At 37.7% G+C, this 16639-nt stretch overlaps 3 protein-coding genes across 17 annotated transcripts in view; 1 reads left to right on the top strand and 2 right to left on the bottom strand.

Moving 5' to 3' along the window:
• Pak3 (p21 (RAC1) activated kinase 3) lies at window positions 1–3329 on the top strand. The gene has a single exon (XM_012370451.2). The coding sequence runs from the start codon at window positions 233–235 to the stop codon at window positions 1787–1789; it is 1557 nt and encodes a 518-aa protein (XP_012225874.1). The 5' UTR covers window positions 1–232; the 3' UTR covers window positions 1790–3329.
• Window positions 3330–3697: 368 nt separating this feature from the next.
• On the bottom strand, window positions 3698–7706 carry LOC105674260 (dihydrolipoyllysine-residue acetyltransferase component of pyruvate dehydrogenase complex). Its single transcript, XM_012370460.2, has 11 exons — window positions 7512–7706; window positions 7017–7198; window positions 6749–6924; window positions 6438–6612; window positions 6186–6352; window positions 5933–6084; window positions 5710–5846; window positions 5460–5636; window positions 5203–5387; window positions 5024–5124; window positions 3698–4929 (listed from the first exon to the last, which is right to left on the bottom strand). The coding sequence occupies exons 1-11, from the start codon at window positions 7636–7638 to the stop codon at window positions 4754–4756; spliced, it is 1755 nt and encodes a 584-aa protein (XP_012225883.1). The 5' UTR covers window positions 7639–7706; the 3' UTR covers window positions 3698–4753.
• A 501-nt stretch (window positions 7707–8207) lies between these two features.
• The window catches only part of kmr (kramer), a 138874-nt gene continuing 130442 nt past the window's right edge, over window positions 8208–16639 (bottom strand). For 11 of the 15 annotated variants that reach the window (XM_067358551.1, XM_067358550.1, XM_067358552.1 and 8 more), the window contains 12 exons: window positions 16130–16279; window positions 15643–15663; window positions 15238–15505; window positions 14643–15029; window positions 14328–14486; window positions 14057–14247; window positions 12759–12989; window positions 12026–12529; window positions 11660–11842; window positions 11389–11491; window positions 11135–11269; window positions 8208–10427 (listed from right to left, as the gene is read on the bottom strand). In XM_067358551.1, the coding sequence (XP_067214652.1) occupies window positions 10315–10427; window positions 11135–11269; window positions 11389–11491; window positions 11660–11842; window positions 12026–12529; window positions 12759–12989; window positions 14057–14247; window positions 14328–14486; window positions 14643–15029; window positions 15238–15505; window positions 15643–15663; window positions 16130–16279 (2445 nt within the window). In that variant the 3' untranslated portion in view covers window positions 8208–10314. Of the gene's footprint in view, window positions 10428–10700; window positions 10783–11134; window positions 11270–11388; window positions 11492–11659; window positions 11843–12025; window positions 12530–12758; window positions 12990–14056; window positions 14248–14327; window positions 14487–14642; window positions 15030–15237; window positions 15506–15642; window positions 15664–16129; window positions 16280–16639 lie in introns of all 15 variants that reach the window. The other 4 variants (XR_010891097.1, XM_067358542.1, XM_067358543.1 and 1 more) reach the window with 4 other exon arrangements.

Genomic DNA, 16639 nt, shown 5'->3' with positions numbered 1-16639 from the left:
TGGCAGCATTGATGACCACATCCATCTGCCGGCGTGTAATCGGGCGTGAAATCGTGTGATTTCGCGACATGATTGTGGCGGACGATAATCCGCGTCACATTAGTATGAGTATTGTAATTTGATCCGTCTGTATTCTCTTTGTTTTTTTTTACCCTCACGAAACACATACGGTCGCGAAAGAAGCGACAAAGGAAAGACGGAACGCGACAGAGGCGCGGTGCTGCGCGCGAGAATGAGTCTTAGTCTGACAAGGTTGTTCTCGAAGAAGAGGAGCAGTCCTGTGGTCGACAACACCGTGGCCGCGGAGATCGGACTGCCGACCAATGTCTCTCATCAGTTCCACGTGAGCAAGAATGCGGAGACTGGTCAACTGGAGGGCCTGCCAGATTCATGGATACGTCAGCTCAACACGCAGATCTCGAAATCGGAGCAGGACGAGCATCCGGACGCCGCGCTGCAGGCTATCAAGTTTTACAACTATTCGATCAAGCGCAGACCGCAGGACCAGGAGGTTTTCAAGCCGTTCATCACGCAGGATCTCATCGAGGAGGAATCGCAGGAGATTGACAATATCTTGAAAAAGAAATATCAGTCGGATGGCTCCGACTATGACAGCTTGATCTCCGAGAATTTGGCATTTGATGAATTGAAGAAGAACAGATTGCCCGAACTTCCACCGAAGGTAAACAAACCGCCTAAACCACTGCCTAAACCAGCGCCCCGCAGATGTAACGACAGAGCGGAGAAGACCCTCACTGAAATACTGGAAGATCTGAATACATTCGAGATAGATGACGATTTGTCACCGGAAGCAGAGGAAGAGGAGGCCGTTACAACGACCAGAGTCGAGGAAAGTCCCATACTGCGGCGGAAAACTGAGTGTACCGGTGCGAGACTCAACGAAGAACAAGTATACGAGGAACTCAGAGCTATCTGCCAATGCGGAGATCCTAATTTACGCTTCGAGAGAACTAAAGAGGTGGGCGCTGGTGCTTCAGGTACTGTGTTCATAGCCGCCGACCTTCAGTACAGTCAGAAAGTAGCCATAAAGGACATAGATTTGTCGAAGCAACCAAAGAAGGAGCTGATATTAACTGAAATCAAGGTTCTCAAAGAGTTTCAGCATCCGAATCTGGTCAACTTTCTCGACGCTTACCTCGTGGATGAACATCTTTGGGTGGTCATGGAACTGCTGGAAGGTGGGCCGCTCACAGACGTGGTCACCGAGACTGTGATGAAGGAAGTTCAAATTGCAGCCGTCTGCAGAGAGGTCCTCAAAGCAATAAGTTTTCTGCACACTAGAGGCATTATTCACAGAGACATTAAATCGGACAATGTGCTGTTGGGGATGAACGGTACGGTGAAAGTTACAGACTTTGGTTTTTGTGCTAATATCGACGGTGACGAGAAGCGACAGACTATGGTCGGCACTCCATACTGGATGGCACCGGAGGTGGTGACGAGAAAGCAGTATGGCAAGAAAGTGGACATCTGGTCGTTAGGCATAATGGCTATCGAAATGATAGAAGGAGAACCACCTTACATGAAAGAGACGCCGTTGAGAGCGTTGTATTTAATCGCTGCCATTGGTAAACCTTCCATTCCGAGATGGGAGAGCCTCAATCCCATGTTTCAAAACTTTCTAGAAAGATGCCTCGCTGTAGAAGTCGATGACAGAGCAACAGCTGATGAATTACTCTCTCATCCATTCCTAGAAAACTGCGCAGAATTATCTACGCTCACTCCATTGATTCGCGCAGCGCAGAAAATTCTTCACAAAGCGTATTAAATATTTTCAAAGCATTTCCACCACATTGATAATATGTTGATTCATGATGCTTTGCACACACACATTGCTCTGCTTATATGTAATAATGAAAACTAGAAGAAAATATTTTCCTAATCGAGAAATTATGAAAAAGGTATTTTGTAATTATTATTTTATTTGATTCTGACATTTCAAATTTTTTTAACTGCCCATTGTTTTTAATCTACTGCGCTGGTTTAATAATGTGCATAAAACTAAAGCACTGGTAGTTTCAAGATTATTTTATTCAAAGGATATTAACACATTTAAAAAGATCATAGTCATCTTTTATTTGTACTACATAATTACATCATAATTTTTGTTGAAAATTTGTAAACATTTAAATCTATTTTGATTTCTGAATTTATTCTGTCATCTATTTTGTCAGCTGCAATATGATTTATAATTCAGGGTTTTACATAAACTTGAGTTTATGCTGCATGACATAATACTAATGTGCGTTTTGCCATTTAATCTATCAGAATGTTCCAGCTGTAAATAATTGTGGATAGAATGCAATTTTTACATCTCTTTTGAGGAGTGAAATGTATATTTAAAATATAGTATTTTTATAGTACTGGCCATAAAAGATGTAACACAGAATTTCATATTTTCTTAAAAATTGTACTTATACATCACTAAACACCAAGATATAGTAAAAATAATAAAATCAATCATATAGCCATTGATGTCAATGAATAAAATTGCATTCAATTTCAAATTGGCAAAAAAATCAAAGTGAGACTAGTATATATATATATATTGAAAAATCATAACATCATAAAAATATAAAAAGAATCATATAAAAATCATCTAAAAATTCTCCACTGTGCTTGAAATTAGACGGTATTATTCGATCTTGTGGGACAATGCATTTTGAAAATAAAGTATTATGAATTATGTTACATAGCAAGCATCGTTCAATGCATTTTTATCAAATTATTGAAGTGCATAGTGTTATAAGACTTTACCCCTACTTTTATAATATACTCTTTTTAGAAAACTTTTGTATCTAAGAGCGCAATATTGCTCAACCAAATACCGTATTCATATAGTTATTTTGTAACCGATATGTATATAAAAAGTGATGTCGAATAACTGCGTTTACAATGCAATGTGCAAACATGTAATATGATTAGATTATTGAAGAACGAATAATTAGATATTTAAGATGATTTGAGAGCTAACGTCAAGTATGTATAAAATCACGTCTGTGATAAGGGAAAGTTAAATTATGCTATTATTTCCATGTAATGTTTATATGCTCTTTTAAATATCATATATACGATCATTAAATTATCATACCGAAAATATTTAATTATGGCAATAGTTCAAAGTACTGCTGATTGTTATAAGCAGGGCAAGCACTATTCTTAAATCATATAGAATGTTAATATCTAAACAGTATTGTTTGCACGATTTTGAATGATGAATATTTTATCACTTGTATATTTTATTGTATTTTGTAAGACATATTCAACGATTTCAAGAGCATTAAAAAATCAAAATAAATTGCAAGAGATATGGAGTACATATTTCAACATCTGTGCCTTATCCAACGAACGCATATATTTTTATCTAATAAACTAAGTACAAAGTATTGTTATTAAAGACGATAAATAACGAAGTTAAAATTATAGTGAACAATTGAAATATTTGTACATAATATTGATTTTAAGTTCTTTCAAAAATATTGTCAGATACTATAATATGTCCTCAAGAAAGTATCGTTGGTCGCATAAAAAATGTAATATATATATATATATATATATATATATATGTATATATATATATATATATATATATATACATATATATATAACTTTCTTATGTATTAGGGAAGAGAAAGATTTTTAACATTTATCAGCATCGTCGATAAAACAACATGTATTATAGTTAATAAATATTTTATTTACAAGATGAATTCATGACTTTCGCTCATGATTACATCATCCCGAACATTTAACAGGATCACATAATCCTATTAAAATATTACAACTTGGATTGTAAATTAGATTATATACAAGTGAGTCGTTCAGCTATAAATATCTCAAATTAATAAATTAAGTTGAAGGACCATATATTTTTTTGACAAAAAATTAAGCAATTTTTAAATTTTAAAATAATTTATACTTTTAAATATTTATAGCAATATAGGTATATATATTATATTTTATAACCGATTGAGAAAGAGAAAGTGTTATACAGTATTTATATGATACATTTATATATTATATCAGAGTCAATCATTTGTTTAGATATTTACAAGAGCTTATATAGATAAATTTAAGCGCCCTAATTATTTACAAGAATCTAAATACAGAATAATAGATTCTTATTTTCTGCCTTTCAAACTTTTCAACGATACTAATCTCTTAAACAAAATTTGACAATTGAAATAAAGAATGCTTTAAAAATCACAGATTAATCTTTAAAATCTAATTTAACTCAACTTGTATGTTACTAATTAATTAACATTACGTTAATGTACATGTGAGAATATGTCCATGACATTGGTTGGCTAAAAATTTTGTTGGCAGTATAAATATATAAATTATGTATTCCCTTTGGTCTAAGTTGGATAACAAAGTTTAATAATGAACAGCGTTGTTTGTAATAGCTTTTCATATGGCTTGTGCTTTTGATATCTGGTAATATGTGTGGCACGAAAAATAGGACTGACACTGATCAATCTCTTTATTGCAAAAACAGTCAATAATTATATTATTGCGATCGTATGAGTTAATTGACATTGAACTTTCTTTTTTCTTAAACTATATTTTTTAAAAAGCACAGCAGTGTAAAATAATAATTGCTACATCAAATATTTAATTTTTTAATTTCTAACATTCTATTTTTCTAATTTTTATAGTTAGAGTGAGAACAAGCAATAGAGTTGTTTTTGCAATAAATGATTTCAATGGGATGTTATTTTATTAAAAAAGATTAATATGCATCACGTTGATACCTTAATGCCTGCATTTTGCCAGCTGCTAGAAAAGCTGGATCTTCTAACGTAGCTTTTAAAACAGCCAAAAAGTCAGCTGCTTGATCCTCGTCGATCGCCCGCCTATCGTACGATAGTTTCACTGACATTTTTGTTACTTTCGTTAACGAAAGGTCTGCAATAGGTTTTTAAAAATATTATCAATTAGTGTTGCATTCTTAGAATATATTTCCCGTATTCTTTACGAAATATCGTTTGTAATGAATTACCTAATTCTTCACGTCCTGCGCCTATAGCAAGAATAGCAGTTTGTGGAGGATTTATTATGGCGGAAAATTCCTTGATGCCAAACATTCCCAGATTCGAAATTCTGCAATAAGAAAAATCGCGCATGTGTCATTGTTATGTATATGCTTTTTTTGTAATTTTGTTTTTTGTTTGAATTTACGTGAATGTTCCTCCTTGAAATTCATGTGGTTTGAGCTGTCCTTTTTTCGCCTTCTCGGCTAACTCTCGAACGTTTTTAGAAATATCTGTTAAGCTTTTAGTGGCAGTGTCAAATACTATTGGTGTAATAAGGCCTGTTGGTGTTGCGACTGCTACAGATACATCTACTTTTGGAACTCGAACAATCTAATAAAAGTCAGTCATTTATATTATGATTGAATATATTTTTATGCGATTAAACAGACTGATCATACTAACTTGTTCCTTTTGATATAACGTATTTACATCAGGACACTCGAGAAGCGCATGAGCGACAGCCTTAATAATAAAGTCATTAAGCGATACATTTATATTCTCTGTTTTTAGTTTACTACGAAGCTCGACCAATTTGTCGATATGTATATCTATAACCGCATAAGAATGCGGTATAGTGCTCTGCAAAGAAAAAGTTGTTACGATTAAATCAAGTAAAAGATGATTCTTATTATAAATATTCACGATGCCAAACCTTTGACTCTCCAAGTCGCTTAGCGATAACGGCGCGAATATTGGATATTTCGATATCTTCATACGGAGATGGCTTGCCAGAAACAGGCCTCTCTGCTGGACTAGAAGGACGTGCCTTATCAGTGCTTGGAGCCGGTGCTGCAAAACAATATTCATAAAGCAAACACACGCAAACACATAGTTATTCTAGAGAGAGATAATATCCGACATACTATTATACTTACTGGATTTAGGCGCAACCTTTTGGATGTTGTGCGTCTGAATATACGCGAGAACGTCGCCTTTCAGTAAACGATTTGTACGGCCGGTGCCCTTGATCGACCCGGAACTTAGACCATATTCTTCCAGCAATCTTTTTACTGCTAAACCATATACTCTAATGGAAGATATATTATATGTGTAGTTTTAGTAAAATACATAGCATATATTAATAAAACATTTTATGCTACATTTAAAGATGAACTATAAGATACATACTGTTCACTTGGCGGTGGTTTTGCATCAGTTGGTTGAGCAGGACTTGGTGCTGCAGGCGCAGCTGATGGTTTGGTTGACGTTGGAACAACAATTTGTTTCCAGTCCATCCCTTTCTCAACCGTAATCGCAATCAACTGACCTATTTCTACCTGAGATCCCTCTTGAACCTAATAGAGAATAATAAACGTATTATAATGAAGAATTTAGAAATATTCCATGCAAAATTTAGGTAATTAATAGGCAAATGCAAACCAGAATTTTGGCAAGTATGCCTTCCTCTTCTAATTCAAAAGTCATAATAGCTTTGTCTGTTTGTATATCAGCTAATGCGTCACCTGGTTGTATTTCATCACCTTCTTTCTTCAACCATTTTACAATTGTGCCTGTTGTCATGGTTGGCGATAGGGCAGGCATGAAAACATTTTGCCTGAGAATTATAAAAGAATTAGCAGCAATTTGATGATATAATTACAAATCTTTAAGCATGTGAAAATATACACATTTTGGTATTATTTTAAAGCAGATTAATGAATATATTTAAAATGTATTTTAAAAGATCATACTGGCCAGGCGGTGGAGCTTCAGCTGCTGCGACAGGTGCTGCTTGAGTAACAGCTGGCGTTGCTGCGGGAGCCTTTGCTGTCTGATCTGGAAGTTCGACTGTTTTCCAATCTTCATCAGCTTCGACAGTAAGAGCTATCAGAGTTCCTACTTTAATATCTTTTGTTCCTTCAGGTATCTATAACCAATTAAGATATCTTGTATAATTTGTGATTGTGTATTTGTCTCTAACATGATTGATTTGTCATTATACTTGTCTACTCGGCTTACAATTATTTTTGCTAATACACCTTCGTCATCAAATTCCATTGTAACGATAGCCTTGTCAGTCTGAATGTCTGCGATAGCATCACCAGGTTCAATCTTGTCGCCTTCATTCTTTAACCACTTCACTATCGTACCATTTTCCATAGTAGGCGATAAAGAAGGCATTAATAATTCTTTTCCTTTCACTGAAATAAAATATCTCTTTGTATTAATATGTCATTACAAAAAAAAAACAGATTTTCTTGACAGTAAAAACCTGGTTGCATAATCAATCAAACCTGGAAACTTATGTATCAAATGTTGTAAAAAATTTATTTTATTGAGAACTATCAAATTAATTTTCAACATTATCGTTAAATGTTCACATCAAAAATAAAATAGTTCCATTTCTCTCATGATTTTATTTAATCCTTTCAATGATAATTTAAATTCTTTGAGATAACCTTCAATCAAGTGACATTGCATGAAAAAGTCATTGTTTCTGAATGAATGTCATACCATCGAGAATCCAGCTGGTGTGAAAACATAATCGTTGATATTTTAAGGGCACAGAAATACGAGGCGCAGCACGATTAGCATATTTTAATGACAAGAATACGAACTTGGATCTTATCATGTGCGCCATTTTCCACGTCTAGCTATAAAATGCCTCGATCTGCTCACGAGCAATCTGTGACCTCAAACCGGTTGACCTTTAGATACAGCAATGTTAATTAACTATCTCTAATTTCATATACTAAGTCTTCATTTAAGAATTTCACAAGTATATTTCTTACCTTTTTTAGTAATTTCTTTATATAATTAACCCTTTCGTTTTTATTGTAGGCATATGGCTACGTATTTAAAATTATAAAATAAATACTATTGCCAAATATATTTCCATATCTGTGAATATGTATTAGTTCTTTTTAGTCTTGTATATATAACTAATATGTATTTTGATATATATTCACAAATTTCGCGATAAAATATTAGAATATTATCATTTTTTATTTCTTGTCGTTATTCGATAATAAGAATTATTCTAAATATAATAAAAGTTTAAAAATTATAATTTTCTTAAAATATTTGAAATAGATTTTTTAATTAATTTTAAATTGGATTGGACGTTTGAAAATTAAATATAAAGCTTAATTAAATAAAATTATTTTATTTTCAGATTGAAAGAAGGATTAAGAAAAGGTTTTACCATCATTGCTCGCCATACGATTTTTATTTCATTAATATAACAATAACAGTTCTCGTTCTCGTGTAATAATTCGTGTAATGTTTCGCGTTTTCCTATTATTATTTTCAATATCCCTCGCAGGAATCTACGGAACGATTCGGGATTATTCGTTCAAAATCGGCGACGATCGATTGCATTAAATCGAATACGATTCGATTAATATCGATAGCGCGCGCCTGCGATTCTCGAAGCTATCAGTTATGGCGGACTTTTGCAAGGAACGCCGGGTTTATAAAAGAGAACCGTATTTCATCGAGTTTTATCGGTTTGTATCGTGCGCGATTATATACAATAAATGCGCATAACATAAGTACATAGTATACAGTGACAAAAGTATCGCGCGCGTGGATTATCATTATAAAAACTTATCGCTAAGAAACTCGGTGGTTCGTGTGTGTGTGTGTTGTGTGCCGGAGACGAATAATGCATAAAGATGTCGGAATATCATCCCTTCAGCTTGAGATTAAGTTTCACGGATCGATACTCGATCGACTTTCATAGTTGTTCGGTAAGTCTATAATTTCTATGAAATTATACACTTCTTGAGCCCTTAATTGTAAAAATTGTTTTACGATTGTTATTGTTGATCTTGATAGCTGGAAAATCATTTTCTTTCCAAGATTTCAATAACTCGAATTTAATGTCTATAAATAAACTGAAACGCGCGCGTTAGCTAAACACCATCTTGAAATTTTTAAAGTTATTTAGAACTTTGTTGTTCCCAAAGTTGCTCTGTGTCAAGAAGCGATGAATGAAATAATAATCTCGACGACTTGATTCAATCAAACTTCACTGATGAGAGAGCGTTATTGGTAAAACTCGATTAAATTAAAGGTTAGCTAATTTGCACGGGCGTAACACGGAAGTAAGAGAGTGAAACCGCGAACTATTAATCCTGTACGATCAGATGATTCTTTTTTTACTTATATTAAATGCTCGATCGCATCATATGCGACATTCACTCGCTTTATTGATATCAGTAGCGATTCTTTAATTGACGGTTACTCAATCGCTCGTTGTCGCTTGTCATCGTGACAGGAATTTTGGCACTCTTTCTTTACGACTGTTACAACTGCTCTAAACATTAAACGCCACACTATAATGGCCCGTGAAAAATTGTATGTATGTATATAATGCTAATAATAACGGGCGCTTCAGAAGCGTATGCGTCATACCTTCCTTACGATCTAATTTACATGATAATTTATGCGCTCGCCATCAACGCCATTATCTTTTCACCATCGAGTTCGGCGAATAAAATCCAGCAGGCTCAATATTTTAGCGCGCTTAACATTCTAATAAATGTGTGTATACTTTTTTTTTCTTTTCGATTTATCTGCATAATTGAGTCGGTCGCTAAAGTGTTGAGCCTGCTGCGCCGTTGAATTTAAGGATACCGTTTCGTTCAGACTTCGGTGATGGTACGCAATTTTGTTTCGGTTTAATATAAAAGTTCGCATCGTGAAAATGATTGTACGTAAAACATACACAACAACATCCAAATCAGATTCTCAGTCGGGGGAGTATATCTCTTATAGTTATAAATACGTATCAATCTTAAAATTTTCGAAAAAGAATGTTCGATTACGAAGAGACGTGATAAAAGGTTTCTCACATAGAGTCGGATACATCGTCCGGAAAATGTGTTAAATTCGTTCCAGCAAATATCGCTTGTGCAACGCTGAGTGTCAATGTCGGTAAAAAGCGACAATAAATCACGATATTGCTAAATTTATCATTTAGCTGAGGAAAACGACACGCGTACTCGCTCTCGCGGTCTGATAACACGCTGATAATTCTTTCTGTAAGTCACGCAGTCACCGTCTGCGCTTCAATTAATGTTGCATTACGAGTTTTTATCGTTAACAAACATGACAGCTATTTTTATTATCATGTTATTTAGTCGATAATTATGTACAATCGACGCGAATAGAACGCACTTTTTCAGTATACTGCACTGGAATTTCCGCGCGCCTTTTAAGCACTGGAAAAAAGTTTCTCCGTGTTCTCTTTCTTTCTTCTTCTTTTCTTCGTGTTGGCAGTAGTGTTATTTGTGCTCTTGAAGATGATAGCTTACGAGTAGAAATTTTCTCTTTGCTGGTAAAGCGGTAAAGGAGCCACGGGCGAGAGGTCCTCGTCATCTAAGCTCGATTCAGTTTTCAAAGGGAGTGTTGCCAGGGCTTTCACTGTCGGTGAATAAGATATGATAAAGTAACCATTGCGAGTTAATGCGTTTACTGAAAGCGAAACTTAAGAGTTGTTACTTTAAGCTTTCGCTATTTTATCTTTTCATTTTTTATTCAATTTACTTTTTTAATTATTTGTATATAAGTTAACAGTAACGACGATTGGCTTTGTTTTAATAAATGCATATCAATAAATTGCGACTGCATTTGATAGCTTGATTGGGGAAAAAATAAAAAGAAGAAATTAAAAAAAATAAAAAGTGGCAAACAAACCTGAAAATGATAATGTGACGTGCGTATCCTATAAGAGGGGGGGGGGGATGAGGTAAGCATGTCAGTCAGTGTGCCTGGTTACCTACACACAAGCACAAACAATGCAAACAACTCCCTAAGACGAAACTATGTATTCACTGTCTCGAATAAAAGCTGTATATATCGTAAAACAGCATAACTCAAATAAAACATGCGTGTCCGTATCAGTGAGAAAAATACACGTGACCGGACAATGCGATGTGAATTGCTCAGATTAATTGAATGAATAAAATATTGAAAACATTGCAAAACAATTTTGTAAGCAATAGAAAAATTTGATTGATCGTTGATTAAAAAGACGACGTTTCTTGAAAGCTAAATGAAATGAGCATGCTGTCACAGCTCTACATATAAACGATTAAAGTCATGCGCTATTTGCAATATCGTCAACCTACCCGCCACCATTTTACTTTTCTCCATCACTTGCTTAGCCAATATTTGATTAAGCTGAAGAATGTGTTCCCTCTGCCGCTTTTCTTCCACCACTTTTCGCTTCAAAGTGTCTGATTTTTCTATGTTAGAATCGTCGTCTGAAAAAAGCATACGATATACACATTAGCAAGATAATATATAATCAATTATAAAATAGTTATATTAAAACCAATTAAAAAATATTGGCTAACTAAAAGAAAAAAGAAATACTGCATACCACCTCCTTCTGGCGCAGTCACGGTTGTTTCCGACAGCATCTTCCTAATCGCTTCTGCTTTCTTCAAGCGTTGCTCTTGTTCTTCCGCCGTGAGTTCCGGCGTCTGGAAAATTACAATAATATATGTGTAATTTAATTTATTTAATATGTAAACGTCAAAGAAACGTTAACAACTCAGATTTTTATTTTATTTTATGTTTAGAGCAGAGTATAGATTAGAATAATTTTTACTTTTTCTATGCTCGATTCGAAGAAATAAAGAAGCACATACCTGTTCAGGAATATATCTCTCGGGGATGACAATTTTGTTGGGCGTACCTAACAGCTGGTCGATGGTACTCTCATTATACTTCAACTCTTTGTGGCTCAAAGTTGACCGTACCACATCGGGGGCGTTTATTCTGGGTCTGAGTGCTCTCTCCATGTCGAGATCGTCCCTGGCTCTGCCCATGCCCTAAAAATCGTCAGAGATTCCCGTCACGTACGTACACGAGTCCGGAATGTTCAAAGCTGGGCGTTAGCGGGACATAGCGAAGCAAACGAATTGGGAGTGAGCGACAAAGGTGAAACGCGGATAAACGAAAACGGGGAAAGTATGTGACAGAGAGAAACGGAAATTGAATGAAACAAAAAGTACCATCTTCGAAAAAGTGTCTTCCAAGTCGAGCACCGGTTTACTACTAGACACGGTGTAGTGCCGCCTCTTCTCCCGCGGAATCTGCCTTCGCCTCGGCCCCTCCACTCTCTTCTCCGTCATCTCTTTGATGATCTGTTTGGCGGCCTCGCTCTTGAACACCGGCGACAATTGCGGCGACTCGGACGGATTTGCGTTGGGCGCCGCCGCCGCCGGGGCGGTCGGTTTCTCGTGAACGCCGACGACGCTGGCCGACGACGTTAATTCGGGGCTCATCGCGCTCACGAGGACTTTGTCGTACTGCCTGTATCCGAGCGCGTGGCTGTGATAGTGAGGCTGCGCGACAGCCATTGTCGCTAATTGTGTCGGATAATTCTGGTTCTGACTCGGGCTGTACGACGAGGCGGTGGAGTAGTTGGGCGAGCTCAACGGCACGTGAGAGCTGGACGTCGTACTGTCCGCGTACGGCGACAAAGTGCTATCGGAGCTGCCGTCGTGACTTTCAAACTGCGATTGAGCGTCAAAAAAAGAATGTAAAATGCCGGGAGCAAATGGGATTAACAAAAAACAAAAAAAAAAACAGGCAGGCGAAATGGCGATGCTGAGGGTGGAATGAAATTAATCAATAATTATCATCCATAAAAAAAATATGAAGGGGAAATCGGGTTCAGCTCTACAGAGCGGTCTACAACTATCGCGCAGTCCTTCAAGCATCGTAAGCTATCGCAAGACTCACCCTGATTTTATGTCGTCGCGCTATCATACTCTTCAGAGCGTGCATGCTGTCGCTTCGCGGTGGCGGCACCACGGGTCCGTAGTGCATCGCGGAATGCTGTTTTTGTCCGCCGAAGCCGCGCGGCAGAGACATGCTCCTCTGGAACTGCACGTCGTCCAGCTCGGTCAGTTGAACCGTGCTCTGGGCATGAATGATCGGCGATTCTTCCACTACTCTGCCCAGCTGAGCTTTCTGCATGTTAAAAGATTGTAGTCGTCAGTGAAATCGATACTTTTCCAATTTACTTTGATTAAATTTTGCCACTTTAACCAGTTGAGTGGTAGACTTTTCCGAAAGATTTGTGCCAAAAGTGGTAAGAGCCAAAAGTTAAAATATCGAAAAACGGTGAAACATGGGTTCAAAGTTTTCGAAAAAGCAACTTTTCGAAATGGGTGTGGATCTCCCCCTCCCCCCACGCCCTGGGGGCGGGGGGGGGGGGGCAGAATAGGGATGGAAAATGTTAAATGGCACTATGGGCGAGTGGGGATCATTTCAAAGGGCGTTTCAAAACAAGAACAATGATTTTTAAAAATGTTTACTACGACTTTCCAGTCAAAAGTGGAGGTGGATCAAAAAAGGGGGGTAGACTTCCGAAAAGCTATCACCTCCGATTTGGCTTATATTCAGCCTAAATACTTATTTTATCTAGTAAATAATATTCCCAAATGGATTTTTGGCGCAAATGCCTCCTCCGCCCCCCAGCCCCCCTCAAAGGTTCAAAAATAAAACTGTTTTTGTTAATTATTTCAGAAAGTATTGATTGTACGGAAAAAGTTGTCAAACAAAAAATGAAGCTCATAAAAAGCTCTACAAATAAGGTCTTATACATATTTTACCTAACTCCAATATTTTAGTCGTTTTAACAATTAACAGTCGCCATATTGGATCCGCCATTTTAAATTTTGCAATTTTGACAACAGATTTGAATTCAGCAGCCCAAAAAAACCTTAAAATATTAAGTTTTATGCAAATCTGTTGAAAATTAGTGGAGTTATTTAGAAATGTACATATATGATACATTACCACGTTTGGCATTTTTTTTTGTACATATATGATACATTACCACTCAACTGGTTAATACGAATAATTAATATTCTTGAATTATGAATTACTATTTACTGTTATTACCCAGACAGCACACATGTCCAAAATACATGTCCAAAGGATATCCGAAGGATATCCAGAGGACGTCTTGTAGTCCCAAAAACATCCTCTGGACGTCTTTTGGATATGTTGTGCTGTCTGGGTATTGACCTTACCTCGAATTTTTGGGAACCTCCCAAGTCCTCGTCGCACAGCCTCTTCGCGCCACCTGGCGCTTGGAGGCCGTTCGTCAACGGAATTCCGAGGTTACCGGTCCGGTCGCCGCGGTCCCTCTGCCGCCTCTCCGACTCGCGTTTCACTATGCGCACCGTCTTAATTTCTTGCTTCTCGCGATTGTGCATTAATCCTGCGAATGCACGAACACGGAGAATAAAATTTCCGATGCACACGAAGCTTCGTGTTTCTGCGATAAAACCGACAACTCACCGGCGAATTTGTTGTCTTCGTTTTGTCTATAATTGTCGTTCAGCAGCAACGCCTCCTCGCTCAAAGGAGGCGGCGGCGGCGGAATGTATTCCGGCGCGGAATTCAGCATGCCGTTCAATACGCTTCCGTTATGCTTGCTCGTGTCGGTGATGTAATCACCTTGAATTAAAAAAGTCAGCATACATAGTGAAGTTGTCTTGCAATTGTATTAATGGTTCGCTGCCACTTGTTCGAACGGGCATAAGTTCGACTTGATATAACTCTAACGCTTATTTGTGACGCGCGACGCGGGATTTATTCCACGGACAACATTACCTGCTACTCGAGAGTCCGTATTGACGTACAAAGGCGCCACTTGAATCGCGCCGCCCTTGCCCTGCATTTGATCCTTTAATAATTGTTGCTTCAATTGGTGCTGTTGAATCTGCTCGCGCAGCTGCGGCGACAGCGCCGATATGTGATTCTGCGAAGGCTGCACAAAGGATGACTGATTCTGCGGGCGATTCAACGGCGATAAATCCTTGTACTGCGTAGGGGAGCCATATCGCTGGTGGGAGAGGTCGTTCTGCTTGTTCGGGGGCGAGATGGACAGAGACGGACTCGACGGCGAGTCGAGGCCGTGGTCCAGAGTTATTCCGGAATCCAAGTCGGTCTCCAGCCAGGAATTCTGCGTGCGCTTCTTCGGGTGGTGCACTTGCGGAGCTGAGAAATTCATTCTTAATTACTTTCCTTCTTCGCGAACGACATATGGAAATACATAACACTCTTCAATTCTCAAGTTTCTGTGAGAAAAAAAAACTTGCGAATTCATTCAGCTGATCAGATCAGTAATTTATAAGAGAAAAAAAAAATGAGTTTGCGAATTTTATCTCGTAAAACAGGTAGCTTTTTTTTTGTTTTTTACACTTACTGTGCGAAGGCTGCGGGCGAATTTGCTGCACCAAACTATGAGATTTCTCCGTCAATTGGCGAACTTGAATGCTCAGTTCCTTCCTTTGTCTCTGCAGATCGCCGACAAGTTGCTGCACTCGTCTCAATTCCGCTTCCAGCGGTGCGGTCGTGCTCGAAGTGTCCCTCACTATGTTACCGGCGTATCTTCTGGATGCTTGCACTTTCTGCCTCAGCACCACCAAATCCTGCTCTAGCCTCGCGTTTTCGGCCACCGTCTCCTCGAGTTTCTGAAAGCACGTCGAAAGTCGCGGGATGAAAACGCGCGTGAGATTTCGTAAGATTCCATTGCGGAACGAGAATGGCAAAACGAAACGGCGAACGACTGAACGGAAAAGTATAATGTGAATAGTGCAATTTTTTTTACCTGGAAGAATACCGGCTTTACCTGGAAACAGTGAATCGAAATTTTAATTGCCATACATAATACATTCGCGATCTACATTTCTACATCGCGAAGGATCAGAAATAATGAAAGAGCAAAAACTGAACAAAAACACATTACAAAAGTATCAAGAGGTATCCAATGATTGCCTTCAATCAAATTCTCATTAGTAAACAATAAACTTGAAATGAAAAATCTATTATTAGCAGAAATATTAGCGGTAACGATAAAGCGCGATTGAATATTCAATGTTCGATGCTTGGATGATGTTAAAAAGCATGCAAAAAACGATGAGCGGCAATTACTCGCATTTTGGAATCTCGACTGACATGCAATTTACTTGTTTTTCTGCCAATCAGTTTACGTCAATTTTTAATAATAGATCCGCGCGTAAATCGACGCGGGGATCGCGCGGGCGGATAGAGGCGCGTATTAGTAGGCTGTCAGGTGCGCTTTCGAAATTATCTACCTTCGAGTTTTGAGCGAGCAGCACCCTCACTCGGCTCAGCTCGCGCTCCAACAAGAGTTGCTGTTTCCGGTATCGCTCGGCTTCGGCCAAATTGCTTCTGCTACCTTGCAGTTTGTGCCGCAACCCGCCCAGAGCCTTCTCGAGTATTTCCTACGAGAATTAAGTCGGCCATGCGTGTGACACGATCTAGCGATTTCTATGTCTCGAAATTAGGACAACTGATGTCATTTCGCAGCTTATATCCGAACGATCCGTTTTAGTTCCAAGCGAATAATGAAATCGGCTTTTCTAAACAGTAGACGAGATGTGTCTCGCGCAGATTACAAATTTTTAGGCTCAAAGCACCGTCAAATTGTGTTTATTAACAAAAATGACAAAGGCTCGGATTAAGCAACAAATAAAAGGATAAAAGAGCCAGTTCATTGCTATTTACACATTGAAACGTTTTTATCAATATTACAAGATATATTTTTTCAGAAAAAGTTGAAAACATACGCAGTCGCGCAATCA

This window comes from Linepithema humile, chromosome 7 (genome assembly GCF_040581485.1).
Source record: "Linepithema humile isolate Giens D197 chromosome 7, Lhum_UNIL_v1.0, whole genome shotgun sequence".
NCBI lineage: Eukaryota > Metazoa > Arthropoda > Insecta > Hymenoptera > Formicidae > Linepithema > Linepithema humile.
This window is presented reverse-complemented; position numbering and strand designations above follow the sequence as displayed.

Coding starts and splice junctions, on each gene's coding strand:
- Pak3 (XM_012370451.2), top strand. CDS start 233: ATGAGTCTTAGTCTGACAAGGTTGTTCTCGAAGAAGAGGAGCAGTCCT.
- LOC105674260 (XM_012370460.2), bottom strand. CDS start 7,638: ATGGCGCACATGATAAGATCCAAGTTCGTATTCTTGTCATTAAAATAT. Junction 6,353..6,437: donor GCATACTTGCCAAAATTCTG/GTTTGCATTTGC, acceptor ATTCTCTATTAG/GTTCAAGAGGGATCTCAGGT. Junction 6,085..6,185: donor AAACCACCGCCAAGTGAACA/GTATGTATCTTA, acceptor ATCTTCCATTAG/AGTATATGGTTTAGCAGTAA.